At 31.0% G+C, this 18,478-nt stretch overlaps 1 protein-coding gene across 2 annotated transcripts in view; it reads right to left on the minus strand.

Moving 5' to 3' along the window:
• Positions 1–11,230: 11,230 nt before the first annotated feature.
• Positions 11,231–18,478, minus strand: part of carmine (AP-3 complex subunit carmine) — a 278,243-nt gene continuing 270,995 nt past the window's right edge. For both annotated transcript variants that reach the window (XM_089597244.1, XM_089597243.1), the window contains exon 9: positions 11,231–11,395. In XM_089597244.1, the coding sequence (XP_089453370.1) occupies positions 11,261–11,395 (135 nt within the window). In that variant the 3' untranslated portion in view covers positions 11,231–11,260. The remainder of the gene's footprint in view (positions 11,396–18,478) is intronic.

The raw sequence follows: 18,478 nt of genomic DNA on the forward strand, positions 1-18,478 counted from the left end.
TACCCTCTCTTAGCCTTCTCATTTTAGTAGATAATATAAATTATTTGAATCTGTCTATTATTTAATTCAGTAAAATATTTATTTTAGATCATACCCAATCATGCTTTTTAACACCTATCTAGCCCTTCTTTAGCCACCTTTCCTACTATCAAAAATCATAACAGTTAGTTTCATTTTTTATTGAGTAAAATTTTTTGTTTGTGTAGGCTCTCAGCCCACACCTCCTTTTTGACTTCTAGTTTGATAAATGTAGAGACAAATTCTTTCGTTCTTTCATTTTGTGCAACAGGTAAAGTATATTTTAATATTTTTAAAGTATTAAAATAAAACTTTATTCTTATTGTTACTATTGAAATATATAAACTTAGTTAATTTTGTTTAATTCAGGTGTAAGAACTTCTTGTTCCGATTTTTTCTCTGCTTATAATTTTAATCGATTTAATCAAAAAGTAAAATAATTTGTATTAAAAAATAAATTGTGGTCGGTAAAAATCTTGAGGTAAAACATGCGTAAATAAATGTTTTTTTTCTCATTTTTTTATAAAAGGAATCATTCATTTAGGTAGTCTAATACCTATTTTCATAGTTGAAGCTTGTCTCAAAAATTGTGGTGACTGTATTGTTTCAATTCAAGAAGTTGGTTTTTAAATTTACTTGTTTCTAAAGCAAATATCAGTATTTAATTTTAGAATAAAAAAATAAAGCTAACAAACTGATTGTCCAAAAGTTTTTTTTAATGATAATCATACTCTGATTAATTTTTTTAAAACATGTAGTTTTAAACAAAAAATCTTTTTTTTTAATCATTAATTCGTTTTTTTATAATTTTTGTATGAACGACGTTAAATCTTGTAATATTTTTAAAGCTTTTTTGTAAAATTATAGAAGCCTCGTTTTATATAATTAAATTCACTTCTTAATTTTTATTTTTTTTATTTTGATCCTTTCAAAACACTTCTACAATACGTTCTAATCACATTTTTGTGGAGTTGAACGGATGCAATGCCAGTCTAAGCTACAGATACATTTTTTTCTCAAAAAACAAAAGAATTTTTGTATGTTTTGTGCAAAAATATTTCTGCCTGATCATTCAGGACCGTCTATGATTCAAGTTTTATCAGTATGTTCACATTAAATTTTTAAAAAATTATTTTGGAAAATATTTTATTTAATAAATAGTGTATTTAAAAGTATAATTATTAAATATTTTTTAAAAGTATAAATAATATGTCACTATTGTGCTATTGAGCATAGTGTTTTGGACCTTAAAACGTTAAATTAGTGATAAAATTGGTCTTCTTCTTTCGTATATTATTATTAATACACATTATTATGTGTGGTACACATGCATGTATCAACAGCCATTAAACAAAGATGGATAAAACATGGCGTTGCTTAGGTAGAGATACCGACATCGCGGAAAATTTTATTGTGCATAAAACTCTTGAATACAACAAATGTTTTCTTGTAACGCTTTATTTCCATGCATCTCAGACATTGGAACTTTGTTTTGGTATTGAAAAAATTTTGATAACCGAATTTATTATATGCAATTAATTGAATAATGGTTTAGTAAAAGTTTAAGCTACTCCCACCATTTATATGGACCTTGTAGGTCTTTGATGTTTATAATAAATATAAATCATAAGTAATAAAAAAAAGGTAATAGAGATCATTGAATATTCATATATTACCAATCAGTTTCCATTTAATAATCTAGCTGGTTATCTGAATTTATGCACAAAATAGCTATTTTTATAAAACATAGTATAAGTACTAAATTTTACCTTTTTTTAGAGCGGCTGAGTGCTACAGTTATTTTCTTTCAAGTTTCAAGTGTTACTTCTAGAATGACTAACAGCTAGTATCAAATTATTTTTTGATTTATAATAATTATTTATAAAATCACTAATAGTATGGCATTCTTATCTATCTCATCCAATTTTCCTAAGATACCATGTATATCTCTTTTATTTAACATTTTTAAATAGAGCAATATAAAACAACATAATAAATGGACCAATAATGAAAAGGCAAAAAAATGTAAAATTAATCTGAATAAATTTTATGTGCATATAAGTTGATATTGAGATATTTTTCTTCACGGTAAAGTGTACTCAGCAACATAGAGGATGTAACAGTATACAGTCACCAGTGCTGTACTCCTCCGCTGCCTTACAGCATGTATAGCTACCGTGCCTGTCCGTGTACGTATACACGTCAATAAGGCGAGTAAACGAGCCGCGCGCCGCGCCGTTCCGAATTGTGCGAGAGAGAGAACGATAGCTGATTATATGTGGCTATATATACATATCAGTATTTCTTGTCAACACCGGTGCATCCATCGACGCCTCGTCCGAAGACCAGCACAGTTTAGATTTTTCAATATAATTTTAAATGGGAAAATCTGAACTGTGCTGGTCTTTGTACGAGGCGTCGCATTGTATCTTGGCCGTTCTCAAATGTTATTTTTGTGAAATAACAATTATATTCCAGCTTATTTTGCTCCCAATAATATTACTCTCGTGTTATAATCGCTGCTTCATGTAAACTGCTGCAGCATTGGAATATAGTTCATTAGGGTAGGAGTGAAAACAGCATTAAGGGTTAGGAATCATTTCTATGCATTTAGAGTATACGAAATTTTTTTACTGCCTTTTATGGATAAGTTTTTCCATACAAAGTTACTTGATATGTGAGGTTTCATTGCAGTGCTGTGTGGAAAAAATGCTGGTAGAGTGACAATAAAATTTTTTAAATAGTATATTTGTTTTTTAATGAACTGAAGCTTTAGTACGACCTTAAAGGCTTTTTATAACTAAATTGCTTAAGATACATATAATCAAGCAGACGTACAACTATCGATCTCTCTCTCACATAATTTGGAACGGCGCAGCTCGTTTATAAATATATTATTGATAGCAAAATCAGCTGCAATATAATTGTTACTTCACAAGAATAACATTTGAGAACGGCCAAAACACAATGCGACGCCTCGTACGAAGACCAGCACAGTTCAGATTTTCCCATTCAAAATAATATTGAAAAATCTTAACTGTGCTGGTCTTTGGACGAGGCGTCGATGGATGCACCGGTGATGACAAGAAATACTGATATGTATATATAGCCACATGTAGTCAGCTATCGTCCTCTCTCTCGCACAATTTGGAACGGCGCGGCTCGTTTACACGCCGTATTGACGTGTACACGTACACGGCCAGGCACGGTGTAGCTATACATGCTGTAAGGCAGTGGAGGGGTACAGCACTGGTGAGTGTATACTGTTACATCCTCTATGTTGCTGAGTACACTTTACCTTGTTGGCATTCGGGGCTCGCGTTCTAAGCGCGCATGGTGCAAAGCCCAACTAGTTAATATATACACACTTTACTGGGGCTTTGTACTCCTGTACGCTCCGTAAGCCAACACCCCACAACCAGAGGATAATCGAACATAATGATTAAATAAAGAATCATGATTTCATAGATGAAGTAATATCGTATTTGAATTATAATACATAATTAAATCGTATAACTTTAATATTTCCATAAAAAATGACAAAACCAACTTGAATTTGACATTTAAGTTTAACATATGTAGCAAAACTTAAAAATTGTAAATTTATTTTAAAATTTTGTAAAAAAAAAAAAGTATTAAAAAAATATTTTTCAAATTATTAGTGACGTTTTTTTTTTAATTCATACAAAATAACAAAATTATAAAATTTATATAAAATACAAGAAACAACATCATTAAAAGTTCAAGAACGCATAACAATATAACTTACGAAGCGTTTCAAGAAGATACTATCACGGTGGGTTTCGAAGAAATGATTTAGTAGTTTAATATAATTTTAGGAGGGACTCATAAGATAGAGCTTTGTTTAAGGTGAAATAAGTTCTTTTTTATTTATTGCTGGCAAAATTAAAAAAATATCCTTTAGAAGATTTTGAAGTTAATAACAAAAGTCGTCAATTTTTTTCAAGAATAAAATTTTTAAAGTAGAAAATACGTTTTCGCACTTTTTTTAACATTTTAAGGCCCAAAACACTATGTTTAATAGCAGAGTAGTAACACTATAATATTTAGAAATTAAAAAATTATTTTATAAATAAATTTTTTAATTCATACTTATAAAATAAGATAGTTTCCAAAAAAAATATTTTCTTTGAAATTTTAAGCATAGACGTTTCGGGATATTATAATACTAATATTTTCGTATGAAAAATGAGATTATTACTTTATTTTTCAAGAAGAAAATATATGTATAGCTGGGACTGGCACTTTATCATTTTAATTTCAAAGAAAATGATACAAATAAATAATTAAAGCGTTTCAAAAGCGTCAGAATGGAAAAAAATAAGAAGTAAGTTTAATTATATAAAATAAGTTATGTGACTGAAAAGGATTAAATTATATTCTATGATCTTACAAAGAAGCTTTGAAAATATTACACAAGAACTTACGTGATTAATACGAAAAAAAAGGTTTTTTGTTGAAAACTTCCTGCTTTAAAAAAAAGTGGTCAGAGTATCATCATTATTAATAAAACTATGACGTTTTCATTTCGTTTAATATATTTTTGTATTTAAGAATTAAATGTTAATATTTGCTTCATAAAACAAGTATAATCATAAAAAAAGTTCACATATCATGTATTATTGTTAAAGGATGACATATAAACAAATATAATAACTTTTTATTAATTGATAAAAATTTTGTTGATTTTTCAATGAAAATTGTCAAGTGAAGCCAACTTATCATGTGAAAAATGCTTACCAAAAAATATTGTCTATTTTCTTATTTTTTTCTCTTTCTACTTCAATAAATGAAATATTTTTTTTTTTGCATCTTGATAAGGCCACATATAATATACCATGAGAAAATAAAGGGTTTTTTAAAATTTACCTACATATTAGAATTATGGCCTTAAGATTTGTTTGTTCTTATAGCAAATGTCACTACTACTTTCAATGCTTTCTTTAAAATTATTCAAGCTTCATTCCAGAGAAATAATCAACTTCTCTCAATTTTTTTCATCTCACTCTAATTTGAAAAAGGCATTCTCTATATTATTGGTAGTGGTATTTTGATTTTAATGACTCTCTTCAGCTTTTGCCGTATAAAAGATCTTTTTTGCTTTCAACTTTTTTGCCTGACCGTACAGCGTACGAATCTTTCGTGCGGGCCTCTTGCAAAGTTCCCCTCAGAAGACTGGATCATCCATTTTACTGGGAACTATTCACAGGTTTGTAGCAACTGTCTCAAACACACCCCAGCTATTATCAAATTTTAATGGAAAGATATTGTCCAATAAACCATCGAAGTCGTCGTACCGACATTTTTATAACCAACAGAGACTTTTTATCCGGTGAGCTAGCCCGGTGTTGGCTTTACTTCAGAAAGGAAGTCCCTAAAATGATAAGAGTAAAATATTTCTAAGTAAGCGTCCCATGTAACTGCAATAAAGCATTAGTTAAGTGTTAATAAAAGGTTATTTTTAACATCATAAGAAATTGATAACTGAAATCATATAATAATAAAAAAATCATATGAAGAATTTATAAATTTTTTGATACATACTTTATAAGGCCTTAAAAAGGTATAATTCAAATCCTAATAAGAACTAACCTACAGTTGTACACATGGGGTTGGCAACTAGTAATTATATATATATATATATATATATACACTAGTGGGGATTCGCCCCCCTGCGCGCTCTGCGCGCCAACCCCCTACTGTTCTAACTTGAAAGGAGAGTCTTTAAATTTCATCTGTTAGTGGGGAGAGGTTGGTGCCCAGAATTTCTTGAGGAAAAAGAGTTTTTGGTCTACATGGTTGAGCATTAGTTATATATTTATCAGTAAATTTCCACACCATCCAGAAGGTACTATTGTAGTACGTTAATAGTTTTTTTAGAACTTGCCGTTATGTTTCGAGAAAAATTTTTTGATATAATGTACATAAATTTAATTCAAGATCAAAAGAAAATTTTTTAAACTATTTGTGAACAAGAAGAAAAAGTATATTTCATAAATGGTCCTGGAGGATCCGGGAAAACCTACTTGTATAAGACACTCATATATTATTTTCTTTCTAGAGGTAAAAATATTTTGTCGATGGATTGGACAGGACTTGCATCTGTATTACTACCAAAAGGTATGACCAGTCATAGACCTTTTCGTTTACTTTTAGATTTAGATAATTGTGAAAGTGTAGTTTTAGAATTTGAAACTGAAAAAAAAAAATTAAGGGAAGTTGATTTAATTATATGGGACGAGGCTTCTATGATTCCGAAAAAAGCTCTAGGAATTGTTGATAGTACTTTGAGAGACTTGTGTAACACAAAACTTTGCTTTGGTAATAAATTAATAGTATTAGGAGGAGATTTTCGACAAATTCTTTCAGTTATAAAAAACTGTAATAGAACTACGATAGTAGAAGAAACTATTAAATCATCATTTTGATGGAAGTATTTCAAAATTTCAAGATTGACCCCCTATAACTCAATTATGACTTTAAATTTATCTTGACGATGAGATAAATCGTGGCGATAAGACAGTTTTGTCTTAAAGTAATTTAAAATTAAAGCAGATTGAAAATAATAGACTAATCCATATACGACTCGTACACGTCTGTATACACGTCAAGGTCCAAGAAATACGATAAATACGATGTGATCCACGGTCTCCAAAAGAAGTGTGGTAGACGGTAGGGGTGGGGGGACGGTGGGGGATCACGAAAAAATGCGCGGGGGGGCTGTGGGGGTTTCAGAAAAATCTGCGATATGTCAAAATAAGGGAAAAAATGATAGGTTTTTACCTTATTTTGTGGGGGGTCGGTGGGAAGGTGGTGGGGGGTGAATGGGGTGCGGTAGGGGGCTGTGGGGGAGTTGTGTGAAATGCCCCACCGAGATAACTGTATAATATGGGAAGATATATATGTATATATATATAGCACCCGTTCGCAAAATAATATTTAGCAATGTTTTCACATTTGACATTTTCCCACATTTGATAATATGCCCCTCCCCGTGAAGAATTTTTTCTTTTTGACGAAATTCCTACCAAATGGGGATAGGGAAGAGTTTTCAAATTAATCTACTTTTTCAAGCTTCGTTTACATGTATTAATTGTTTAACGTACAAAAGACAAGACTATTTTTATGTAATAAACTGCTTGGAATACGAGTACTTTCTTATATACATGTACACATCTATCAGAATAACAATTATTTATCAAGTTACTTGACGGGCTCTGAAAGTTGACTCAGAATATGAATCACCTAGGGTGATACTTCTAAGGTTTGTATTATTGCATAATAAAGTACCGTTTAAATTTACGCATATATAAGTATCATGTCATACAAAAAAATTTTAAAAATTAAAATTTGTTACATACCTAATCACTAATGTTAACAAAAAAAGATCTTAGCACATCAAAAATGCTATACTTATGTATGAATTGAAATAAAGTTGAAATGAATTGAATTATAATCATAACCTTAGTATCATAAGTGTGAAAACTAATAATTGTTTTTTTGTATAAAGTCTATCTATGTACCTATTAGATTGTGTAAAAAATAGGTAAAAATATGTATTCCGAAGTTAAAAATTTAAGTATGTATCAGCTTGGAAGGGTCTCTTAATAAAAAATAATATAAGGCAAAATAACAAAGTAAAAGACTGAAAATACACTCATCATGCTACTATTCTTATACATATCATGAATTTTTAATTATACAAATTTTAAATGATACCTTAGCTCTGCATATGCATAAATTTTCTATAGAAAAAAACATGTTTTCAAAAGTCAAACTTTTTTTTATGCAGTATAAAAATATTTTTACAATACATTAAATGATACTCTTATCTAGGAGCCTGAAGTCTATATTATAAAAAAAAAAGCTGATGAATCATTGACTAAAATCATGCGAATGTTTTATGTACAAACAAATTAATTTTTTTTAAAAGTACATGTTTACGCCAACATGATTTTTATGTTATTTTAACCCATATGACGTCTGATTGCTCCCACAATGTCATTAGTATGTATGATTCAAGCAAGTTATGTCCACTTATATACATACGTGTATGTGTTAATTTCTTTTCAAAATGTGTACATAAATCTAATATACTTAATCTAATTTAAAACTACCACTGGGGACTATGTCTCATTATATTTTGATAATCAAATAAGTTTAAAAACAAAGTAATATGTATACGTGTTTGTGTGTATGTGTATAATAGGGACGGTGAAGGTGGGTAGTGTCAGTAAAATTCCACAAAAATGCTGTAGGGGGCTGTGGAAGTTCTGGGAGGGGGGCTAGGAGGTAGTAGCAGGTCTGGATAAGAAAACGATAGAACTTTACATTATTCTGTGGGGGTAGAGTTACTGGGAATTGTGTGAAATACCCCACAAAAACAACTATATAATACAGTAATATGTACATAAATACTAGTGGGGCTCTTCTCCCTTTGCACGTTTCACGCGCTAACCATTACATCTCTAACTTTGCGGTTGAAATTTTTTCATTTAGCTTTTTAATGAAAAAATTTTTTTACTAGAAAGTTCATGCATTTTTCTCAAAAAGTTTTTTATTTTTTTATTTTTTTCTGTTTCTTATAGATTTTACAGTTATCTCAGACAAAATAAAACAATATGTTCAATTCTCATAACAATTACTATTCAAAATAGTATAATGACATATTAGCCTTATAATTTTGGTCTGAAATACTCGCATCTATATCACAGTTAGGAATACGCACATAAAAAAAAGTAGTTTCCCATAGGTTCTAGCTGAGTGAGGAAAGTCCATGTCTTATATATGAACTTGTATATTTTTGAGTATGTCTTACCGTCTTACCAAGTTTCCGAATTAAAAAAGCTGCAGCCTAAACCAATTTGCCACCATTACTGCTAGTTTATATGCATATAATATACTATGTACGCACGTACGTAAGTGTGCAAAGTGTATATCTATGTATTTTCTGACTTTTTGGTCCCCAACGCTATAAATATTTTTGTAAAAAAGAAAGAGAAAGAAGTAACGAAAGAGAAGGAGAGATGAGACTGCCAAGCTGATACGCATTAAGCCAAAAAGCCTCAAGTGGGGCATCGCCACACCAATAATCGGTTTTATACTACCGTATCTCACCACTGGATGTTTCACATCAAAAAATACTTATTTTCGTGTGGCAGTCGCTTCGATTTTTGATTTATTTACAACTTTAGAATTTTTTCTGGCTCATGTCATAAAGTTTCACCTCACTTAATTTTTCTTGTAAGAACATTTTCATTCTTTTGTTCTTTTTTTTGCGTTGTGCAGTTTATTTGTTCGAAGATCTCTGAAAAAGATAAAATCACGTATCAAATTCATTTTTTAATACCTGTAGGACAATGCCTGTCAGCCACATGAGTTGCGTGAAAAAAGTTAATGGCTCATTCTAAAGCTTGTGTCCAGGGCTATTACATGTGATTTAGTGATTTTCTAAATTCTACACAGCGTAGTTAGGATGACTACTAAAATTTCTGCTTTAGCGACTGAATGCATAAAAATAGTAATGATAGTAACGCAAACAAAAACAAAATAGAAACAGTAGATAATAGCTTTAGAGTGTATCGTGTTGCTCATTATAGATTTGAGGTTCAAATCTTAATCGTAAAATGGATGATCTTATGTCAGCTTTACACCATTTATTCGGTTTCTCATCATCACCTCTATTATTCTTTGTAAAAATAGTACCTCAGGGGTTTTAGATTACGGATTTAAAGTCTAAGATTTTAAACTAAGAATTTCCGACATAATATGGTTGATTTTAATTTAACAATCAGGTATTTTGGGCAGGCATCACTATCAACCTTCGTAAAAATAGTAACTTAAGAATTTTAAGGTTATTTCTTACGAATCTGAGAACGAAATTTTGAAATGTAAAATGGCTGAATCAGTATACAGTCTTTTAACTAACAAATTCGATATCTTATAATAGGGATCACTCTTTACTGTAGTGAAAATTGGAATTCGGTGGTTTCAGGGTTGATAACTGCGAATCAGAGGTTGAAAGTTCAAAATAAAAAACGGCTTATCTAGTATGGCAGCTTGTCATTTACAAATTAGGTACTCTTAAATAGGTATTAATCCCAGTGTAAAAAGCGACTCAGATATATTTTTTGATTTTTTTACTGAAAAATTTAACTTCATTCTCAACAAATTTGAAATACTTCTAGCACTGTAATCAGGGAAAATTTAAAGGATCTTTAAACCAGAAAATATTCTGTACGTTCACTATTTTCAGATTTTTTACATCACATAAGTAACTGTAACAACCTTCAACTCTTTACACAAAGATTTATAGTGGTTCTAATTCACAAATACCTAATTCGGGGATCAAAAGCCAGTACATAAAGTCGGACAATTTGAATTATAAAACTGTTTTTAGACTTGTAATCAGCAACTGGAATCAGATGCTGATGCTAGTCCTTCAAATACTTCATTGGTAAAGTAAAGCCACAATATTAGATCGACCATTCTAAGTTTAGAGATTTGGACCTAAAACTTATGATCAGTAGCATCATAAAATGTCACCTAACTAATAAATTTTTTTTTTTTATTTATACTTTATTAGCATTACTACTACCAATTTCATTATACATGTAACCATCAACGCCAATGCCTAAGCCACCATTTTTCGTATTTTTGTATTGTTTCTAACTTTTTCCACGTAAGTCATCCAGTGGAGGTAAATTGTTTCCTATTCATTCTTACATGTAGAATTAGAATGCATCTTATTTTCGACTATTTGCCTATTTCTTAAGTATAAAGTTGGACACACAAGACATATAATGAAGATTTTTATCATTGCAGTATTTTTCAATTATTACTATAAAAAATGAAAAATATTCATAATTACAAAAAAAATATTACATGCAGTAGTTTGGATGAGAGTAAACACTTACAAATTCAAGTCATGGATACGGAATATAAATTTTTTGATATTTTAAAACTTTTTTTATAAGAAAAAAAATACTAGGAAATTTAAAGTTGCAGATTAACATTACTTATGTTTAGCCTTATTAACAAAAAGTTTTTTTATATCTAACATTACTTAAGGAAAACATTACAACGTAAAAATAATATTTAAGGAAGACGAAAATAATTAGGATATTGGGAGTTTTAAATATAAAATGTCGTAAAATGGTCAATAAAGTTTAACACTAAATATTTACCCCACGTAAGTTTTTATTATACTAAGACCAATAATTTACATCCTAATTTGAAATTTTCCAGCTTTAGTAACATACTTGACACCTTTAAATGGCTTATATTTTTCTCCGTACATGTCCAACCTATTCACTTTCAAGCCAGATACTGCTAATTGATTAATAGTGAAAACTACCTGAAAATAAAAATATTTTTAACTATTTTTGTTTAGTCACTTAAAGTCCTTATTCTTTATTTTTTGACGAGTAAACGTTATTTTTACATCAATTTTGAGTTAGTGCAGGTTATATGTTACATAAAATAAGCATATGATCTGGCTATATCTTGTTACAATCATAATTTCTATCGCCTCATATACATTGGCAAACTCAAAAGGATCTTAACCTGCATGAAAGATAGATATAGTTTAATAAATCAACATATAAAGAAGTAGTTCATGAATGAAACTAACTAAAAAACTTGCATTTCACTATTTACCTTCAAATACAATATCATTGTGTAACTAGCAACTTTGCTAAGTTCTTTTACTTTTTTTTTTTTTTTTTTTCTACTATTAAAAACAATTTTTTTTTTTCATTTTACTATTTCACAAAAACTAAAATTGAAATACAGCAAAAGATGTTCATGTTTTATACAAACTCTAATATTTGACGGCATTGCATTACAAACTAGTAAAGTAAATACGAACACTAAAATAACAGTATTTCTCACAGGGGGCACGCGAAAATAAAAAAAAAAAACAGGATAGTGATCCAGCTATTATCACACTCACCTGGATCTATGATACTTGAAAATTCTTTGTAATGATTCTCGAAAGATACAGTCTAAATGGCTATTTTCTCGTACCTTTACAATTTAGGGGTTGACAGCACCTACTACTCGCATTCTTAGCTATTTAGAAGAGTAAAGAGAAATAAAAATTATAGAGCTGTAACAAATACATTAGCTGCTGAGAATTAAACTTATAAAATAGATCTCAAGGAAGCAGTCTTCACACAAGACACAAACTAAAAAAATTCCCTTGTTTGACGTTAAAAAAAAAAATTTATTTGTGTAATACAAACTATTTTAAGAGAGTATGCGTGCATGTGTGTTGAAATAAACTAGCAATATAGTAAAATTAACAGAGATCACAATATTGAGTATACAAGTTCACATGCTCAACGCCAACACGCTAAAATTAGAAAGCAACCCATAGCGGCGAAAATTGACAAAGATAGAGTATCTCTAGGGCTGCTACTCTAATATTTAATGGTCAATAGGTACTTATAATAAGCGTAATTTGCCTTTCTCAATGTAACACAGACACTTAGCACAAGTTTTTTTTTGTATTTAAAAGTCTTGAGACATGATTAAGATATTAATCTAATTTTTCTGTCCTACAGATAATTTGATAGGTTATGATAAAAAAGAAGATGATACTGTAACTTTAAAAAAAAAGTTATTAATAGCAAAAAAAAACTTTATTGCTGTAGAAAAGGTTGAAAATTGTAATTAGATACACAAAATTCGAAATAACTTATACCATCGGGTTAACAAAATAAATAACTGATACCATTCGTCAATCTCAATGAGAACTTCTCAGATTTGAAAAAAAAAAATTTATGGATAGCAAAAAAAGGTATAAAAGTATTTTAGCTTGCTTGCAAATTGCTTCTTTGCAAATATTTTTTGCTATACAAAATATGTAACTCAATATCACCTTATAAATTGCAGGTTATGTATGAGATGATATTATGAATTTGTGAAAGTTAACTTAATTCGTCTCGCAAAAAACAAAATTTCTAATAATTTGTTTGGACGTTCGAATTTAATTATTTTTTTGTGTTGTAATTAAAAAAAATCTAAAAATCTTATGTTATAGGTAAACTGCAAACTGCACATCCGTTGGTTACTATGACAAGGTATATAAAAATATGAGTACAAAAAGTTTTTTTTTCAAACTTTTTTTTTATACAATTGATTGTTTAATTAATTGCACTTAATATGAAACTAATATCACTAAAATAAAAAACTTGCAGCAACCAGTTGCACCTTGAAAAAAAATTCTTATGTTTCTTTAAAAATGCTGTTAGCAAAATTGTCATTTGTTTCTGCATGACGGTTATTAAGATATTAAAGTTATTTGAAGTTGCAAAAATCTGAGATTTTTCAATTGCTTTACTTAAGTAAGTTGCTAAACTAGTAGAAAAACTTATATTTACAATAACTTGAGATATCAAAAAATAACGTTAGAAGTTATGAAAACAAACGACATTGATACATATGATAGTTAAACCCTATAAGAATATGCGCAACAAACGCTACCAATTTTTCACAATTTTGACAATTTTTTAATGATTTTTAAAAGAAGCACATGAAAAATTAGTAATTTTTGCTACATAAATCTTTTGTATCTTAAAAACAATCGAGTAATAACGGAGAATAATTTTTTTACAGCTTTTCTCAATTAAAACAAGAATTTTTCTCAAAGGCGCGACTGGTTGCGACACATTTTTTTTCAATTAAAAAGAAATCCGTTCACGCTAATCGTTTGTATATTTCAGATGACATTTTTTTCAAACAATAGTGAATACGCTTACTTTAATACTATCACCTTTCTATTCAGCTTATAAAATTTTTTTTTTTCATTTTTGTCCCCACCGTCCATTTTAGGATTATAAAGTAGGCAAATAAGTTTTCAAATTTCCTCAGGAATTCTAATATCAAGAGTTATCTGGTTGCTTTTTTCCGACTTAAATACGCATTATTGCTTTTACTATCAAATTTTCTGATATACATACATTATTTTATAAGAAAATACGATTTTCCTTCCTCTCAGAAAAAGTTTTTTCAAGTTAAGAATCAAGGTTGAGTACTCTGGTAGAAATGTCTCTCACTTTCTCTCTCTCTCTCTTTTTCTGTCTGTAAGTATACATGCACACGCACGCCGTGTGTATGTATGTGTAAGTGCACGTGTGCAATCAGATAATAAGTGATACCTCAGAGTTTCCTTCAAAAATTTCAACCCAGGCTTTTTTTAAATTCTCGTATCTACTAAAAAATAAAAATTTAAGGCGTAGTGAGGTAGTGCTTCTTCTAGATTCTGATGCTGCCACTGGAGTTGGTGTTGCTGATGTGTAATTTGGCAGTCAGGATCGAGCAGTAGTAAGCACCCTATGCTTGTAACTGTAGGGGTGGAGATGTAGTGCACTTCTAATGAAATCTGACGCTACTGCTTCCCTGAGTGTGATAGCAGTCAGCCAAAAGATGATTATTTCTTGCTACCATGTACTTAACAATATTAACTGAATACCTGCTTAACTGGCAAGATATATTTTCTCGGACACCCAGCTCGGAATAAACTTTCGCATGTATACTTTAAACTAGAGCCACTCTTTAACGGATCTTATCTCTTCCACGGTCATAGCAACACTGCTAACACGAGCACCTCTGTACTTTACTTCTTGTACTTTGAGAGAAAAATCTATCATTTTAGTCGTAGTGACTCCTTTTACAGTGATCTAAGCCCTATCTGGCTTCAAATTAGTCCTCATCTTCGTTAAGACTTTGGCAAAGCTCTGCCCTTCCACAATCTTAACGAGAATTTTTTCCCCTTTTTTTCTGGCATTATCTTGTTTGCCTTTGTTACTACTATTGATTGTTATCTTAGGGACAAGCTTTTGTTTTTTTCCAGATTTTAATCCTATTTTAAAAAGGGAATTAAGGGTCTTCTTCAGAGCTTTTGTTCCACTTGCCTGTTAACACGCTTTTCACGAATCCAGATTGAATAGACCATGTGATTCCCATTTTTTTCTAATTTGTAATAATAGTCGTGGTAATAATAATTTTGGCAACGATAATAATAATAATAGTTATAAAAGTAGTAGTAGTCATAATAATAATAATAATAATAATAATAATAAAAACAATTATGATAAAAATGATAATAATTTTAAAAACAATTGTAAAAACTAAAACTATAGTAATACAAGTAATGATAATGGTATTAATAATAATTACAAAAATAATAATAACAATTAATATTATACTGATAATTTGTATTATAATAGTAATAATAATAAAATAATAATCATAATAATAGTAATAATGATAAAAACAATAATAATATTAAAAACAATAGTAAAAATTATAACTATAGTAATACAAATAATGACAGTGGTATTAATTATAATTAAAAAAAAAAAAAAACAATCACAATAATAATAGTAATATGGTGAAAGCCTGGGTAACTGGTGTTAGCCTCATGGATATTGAGGGAGGCCACAACGGCGTCCAGAACAAAAAAGAAGACGATCTCGGATAAAAAACACTTACAGAAGGGCTCTACATTCTTGGCCAGCCATGGATAAGACAGGCTGCTGAGCACTACATGTAGAGCAAGTGACGTCTGTGTTATCAGCATTTTTACCAATAATACTGAGATAGATGTTGAATAAACCAGCAACATAAGATGCGAGCTAAGTATGGAACAGACAAATAAAGGTCTCGTATTCGCAGGATTCGAAAAAATAATTAAAAATATAATGAATGTCGCAGTGACAGCGCACACAAAAACAGCGATACTGATTAAAGAAGGTATGAAGGTGGCGTTGAACCTAGTGGATAAGTTAAAGCTAAGATGGAACAAGCAAGGAAATAGAAAATCTCCTAGAACAAGCCGATCTTCCTCTAATAAGGAAAACATACAAATTAGAAAAAAGGGAGGAAATCACATGGTCTATTCAATCTAGATTCGTGAAAAGCGTGCTAACAGGCAAGTGGAACAGAAACTTTGAAGAAGACCCCTAATCCCTTTTCTAAAATAGGATAAATATCTGGGAAAATCAAAAGCTTATCCCTAAAATAACAATCGATGGTAGTAACAGAGGCAAACAAGATAATGCAAGAAAAAAGGAGTAAGCAATTTTCGTTAAGATTATGGAAGGGCAGAGCTTTGCCGAGGTCCTAACGAAGATGGGGACTGATTTCAAACCAGAAGAGGCTAAGATCACTGAAAAAGGAGTCACTACAACTAAAAAGATAGATTTTCTCCTCAAAGTAAAAGGAGTAAAGGACAGAGGTACTCTTGTTAGTAGTGTAGCTATGACCGTGGAAGAGATAAGGTCCATTAAAGAGGATAGGAAAAGGATAACTCTTGAAATCAGGGATCTGGATTGAATTACCGAGAATACCGACGTTAAACTTTCGCCACAAACAAAAATAGTGACGCTGCTAGCATCAAATGAGAGGGGACAAAAGGTAGCTCTGGTAAACTGTGGAGATACTGATGCCAGAAATATAGAAACACGGTGCCCGAAACTGCGATAAGGAGGACCGGTCGAAGTTATGTTTCAGATGCTGCAGCTTTAATCGTTGCAAGAAAGATTGAGAAGAGAATTCTGGATGATTTGCTTGCTGAACAGAATTTGCCAAATACTGAGCAGGCTGCGGTAGCTGCCCAGTATTTAAGAAAGCACTTGAAAAGGTGAAGAGTAAGGTGTACATAAGGCGAAAATAAAGTTTAAGAGGACGAAAGCAGAATGACCATTGCAGATTTAAGCTGTACTGACTTACCTAAGCCATCAGCAAGGGGAAGTAACGGGAATCAAGGTTCCCACAAAACAGCAGACGACCAGATGGAGTACAGAGAAGGCATTATGACGGTGACGGCACCCCCATGGAAGGCTATCTGAATGATTAACATTTCGTGGCCCCGGCTTAAAGTATACATGCGAAAGTGGATTCCGAGCTGGGTGTCCCAGAACATAGGACTTACCAGTTTAGTGGGTAGTCAGTTAATATGGCCAAGAACACTGTAGCGAGAAATCAGCATTTTTATGCTGACTGCGAGTCCCACACACGGAAGGGATCTATACCCCCTTCTATCGTGCATCAAGACATTAGAAACAAATTCAGGTAAAGAGAAAAATAAGTTTATTATTATGAATACGATAATGATAATAATGATAATAACAATCATCATGATAGTGATAATGATAATAATAATAATAATAAAAATCAGGTGTGAGTCTCTGGACCCCCAACAGATGTGAAACATCAAAGAGTTTGCGATTGATGTGGATAATATTTAATTGTCTATGATGAAAAAGTATTCATTTTTTTAATCCTAAATAATTTTAATTTCATATTTTTATATTAAAAAGACAGTTTATTGACAAGTATGTGTTTTCATTAGTGAATATTTTAGGTTAGGAAAAAGGGAATAAAAAATTATGTTAAAATTTTTTTTTATTTATGAACACACAAACAAAAAGAACGGGAAAGAACAACAATGCATGGCAAAGAGTAATTATCTAAACTACCTTCCAACACATAGATGCATACGTGTGTTTAACAGTACGTTCATGTGTATTACTTTCTCTGTCTTTCTCCTCTCTATCTCTTTTCGGATACCGGTGCGTGATTGTGCAAGTGCGCGAGCTTTGTTGGCTCTTCACTGAAAACGGATTAACATGCAGGAATTGAGTAAACAGAATTAAAAGATCCTGGGAAAACTTTCAATTATGGTGAAATTTTTAAAATAATCCTGTTCGCCAAGAAGCAATTTTTAAAAAATCATGAAAAAATAATACTAATTTTTAAATTAATTCATCGTTTTCTACAAGTGTAAAATACTGACTAGTACCCGAGAAGTACCCGCCAAGTGCCCGTGAAGTCCCCGCTAACTACCCGTCAAGTACCCGCCAAGTGCCCACCAAGTTCCCCATCTGTAATGAAAGAAGTGGTGGTGCTTTAGCTCTGTGCATTACTCTGAATCATTGCCAACCGTATGGGTAAAAACTTACTCACAAGAATAACATAGCCTGCCACGGGCCATGACGCCTTATACATTTTTTAAGGCATTAACGCAAGATTTGAGCGAGCAGTAATTTGGTTGCTGCTATTAAAAAAAAAAAAAATGGTCCTATTACAAATGTATGTGCTGTACTGAGTTAGCATGAAAAATTTTTCTCATTGGTGGCGCTATTTCTAAGTGTTGCACGGAGAGTATAACACGAGTGCATCATGTATCATGGGCTTTTTTTTACAAATGCTGCCAGCAGTCAAGTTACGTAGGTCGTGGTACGCCACATGATCTGGCGGCGCTACTGTCAACGTGCACTAACTGTCGGTGTGTTCCACATATCAACAAACTTCGATTTATGTTTATACTCCAATGCTACATCGATGTTTCGGAGTTTTTTTACATGTTGAACCTACCAACAGTTACAGTTAGTAAAGTACAGGTTGACACTAGCGCTGCCCGATCATGCGA

The sequence above is a fragment of the Copidosoma floridanum genome, unplaced genomic scaffold (genome assembly GCF_036245765.1).
Source record: "Copidosoma floridanum isolate Cflo_tuat_1 unplaced genomic scaffold, Cflo_Japanese_pri ptg000031l, whole genome shotgun sequence".
NCBI lineage: Eukaryota > Metazoa > Arthropoda > Insecta > Hymenoptera > Encyrtidae > Copidosoma > Copidosoma floridanum.